Below are 1,819 nucleotides of genomic sequence, written 5' to 3' on the forward strand. Positions count from 1 at the left end.
AAGGGACGCTGGCCCTAGCGGGCCCACCTTCACCCGCAAGCAAATTCTGTTCCATCTAAATGATGATCTCTTCCCTGCATTCCCTTCCGGACACCAAGTGTGCCTTCTCCAGTGATCTCTGCCCAAGACCGAATATTCACCTCTTGATGGCGGCTGTGAGGACAGTGTGCGTCCCGGCTTGTCAGCACCTCACTGAAACTGAGATGCCACCTCTCACGTGCTCAGGTGGCAGATGTTGCCTGACAGGTACAGAGTACACCAGGCAGGTGGCAGAGGTGATACTTCCTGCCAGGGGACACAGGTCAGAGTGTCTTGCCCCAGGAGCTGCTGAGTCAGCCACGGGCTTGGAAGATACCATTCTGGGGCCTAGCCACTAACCACTAGCCTCTAACCACTAACCACTAACCAGTTCTTTTTTTGTTTGTTTGTTTGAGACGGAGTGTCGCTCTGTCACCCAGGCTGGAGTGCAGCGGGGCTGTCTTGGCTCACTGGCAACCTCCGCCTCCCGGGTTCAAGTGATTCTCCTGCCTCAGCCTCCCGAGCAGCTGGGATTACAGGTGCTTGCCACCACACCCGGCTAATTTTTGTATTTTTAGTAGAGATGAGGTTTCACCATGTTGGTCAGGCGGGTCTTGAACTCTCGACCTCAGATGATCCACCCTCCTCAGCCTCCCAAAGTGCTGGGATTACAGACACTTTGAGCCACGATGCCCAGCCCACTAACCAGTTCCTGAAGCCCCTTCCTGCTCCCTCCCTTCCCTCTGCACCCCTCAGCGTTGTGGATACACACCCATGAACAGGATCCACCACGATGGCCCTTGGCTTAGAGCCGTTCTCTCTGAATAACGTTTTCCTCTTCACACCCTTGGTATCCGCAACGGAGACAGTGCCCAGGACGGAGTCGGTCCAGTAGATGTTGCTGTGGATCCAGTCCACAGCCAGCCCGTCGGGGGCCTGGAGGTCCCTGCTGATGACGGTGTCGTAGGAGGAGACGCCGTGGGCTCTGTCAAGCTGGGTGCTGAGGCAGGAGGAGAGGAGGGCGTCAGGGCCGGGAGCCCTCGTCTCACCTGTGGGCCAAGGCTGCAGGCAGGGGCGACGCTCACCTGTAGATCATTCTCTGGGACAGGTCGGACCAGTAGATTCTATTGCTGGCCACCTCCGTGTCCAGAGCGACCACGTTCCTCAGGTTGGGGATGAGGCTGGTGTACTCACTCCGGTCCAGCGTCATCTTCCTGACCTCGTGTCGGTTGGTGAAGATGAGGTAGGCGATGGAGCCTGGGGACCCGGGGAGCAAGGTCAGGGGAGCAGAGGGAACCCAGCGATGGAACCAGGAGTGCCTCCCCATCCCCTCGTGTCACCCTGCAGGGTGCAACTGAGCCAGAGGAGGCACCCAGAAAAACAGGGTGGAAAAGAACCTCCTGATGGGAACAGGCACAGTGGCGCCCGCCTGCAATCCCAGCACTTTGGGAGGCCGAGGGAGGAGGATCACTTTTTCTGGGAGTGTAAGGCTAGCCTGGGTAATACAATGAGACTTTATTGCCACAAAAAAAAAAAAAAAAAAAATTAGGCCAGGCACGGTGGCTCAAGACTGTAATCCCAGCACTTTGGGAGGCTAAGGTGGGCGAATCACTTTATGTCAGGAGTTTGAGACCAGCCTGACCAACGTGGTGAAACCCCATCTCTACTAAACGTACAAAAACTAGCCACATTTGGTAACGGGAACCTGTAATCCCAGATACGTGGAAGGGTGAGGCAGGAGAATTGCTTGAACCTGGGAGGTGGAGGTTGCAGTGAGCCGAGATCGTGCCACCACATTCCA

At 56.4% G+C, this 1,819-nt stretch overlaps 1 protein-coding gene across 1 annotated transcript in view; it reads right to left on the reverse strand.

The window, feature by feature from the left end:
• The window catches only part of LDLR (low density lipoprotein receptor), a 43,968-nt gene that overhangs the window by 18,641 nt on the left and 23,508 nt on the right, over positions 1-1,819 (reverse strand). The window contains exons 7-8 of the mRNA XM_011954953.1: positions 1,104-1,275; positions 791-1,018 (exon numbers count right to left, since the gene is read on the reverse strand). Of these exons, the coding sequence (XP_011810343.1) occupies positions 791-1,018; positions 1,104-1,275 (400 nt within the window). The remainder of the gene's footprint in view (positions 1-790; positions 1,019-1,103; positions 1,276-1,819) is intronic.

This window comes from Colobus angolensis, unplaced genomic scaffold (assembly GCF_000951035.1).
Source record: "Colobus angolensis palliatus isolate OR3802 unplaced genomic scaffold, Cang.pa_1.0 Scaffold39, whole genome shotgun sequence".
In the NCBI taxonomy this organism is placed as follows: domain Eukaryota; kingdom Metazoa; phylum Chordata; class Mammalia; order Primates; family Cercopithecidae; genus Colobus; species Colobus angolensis.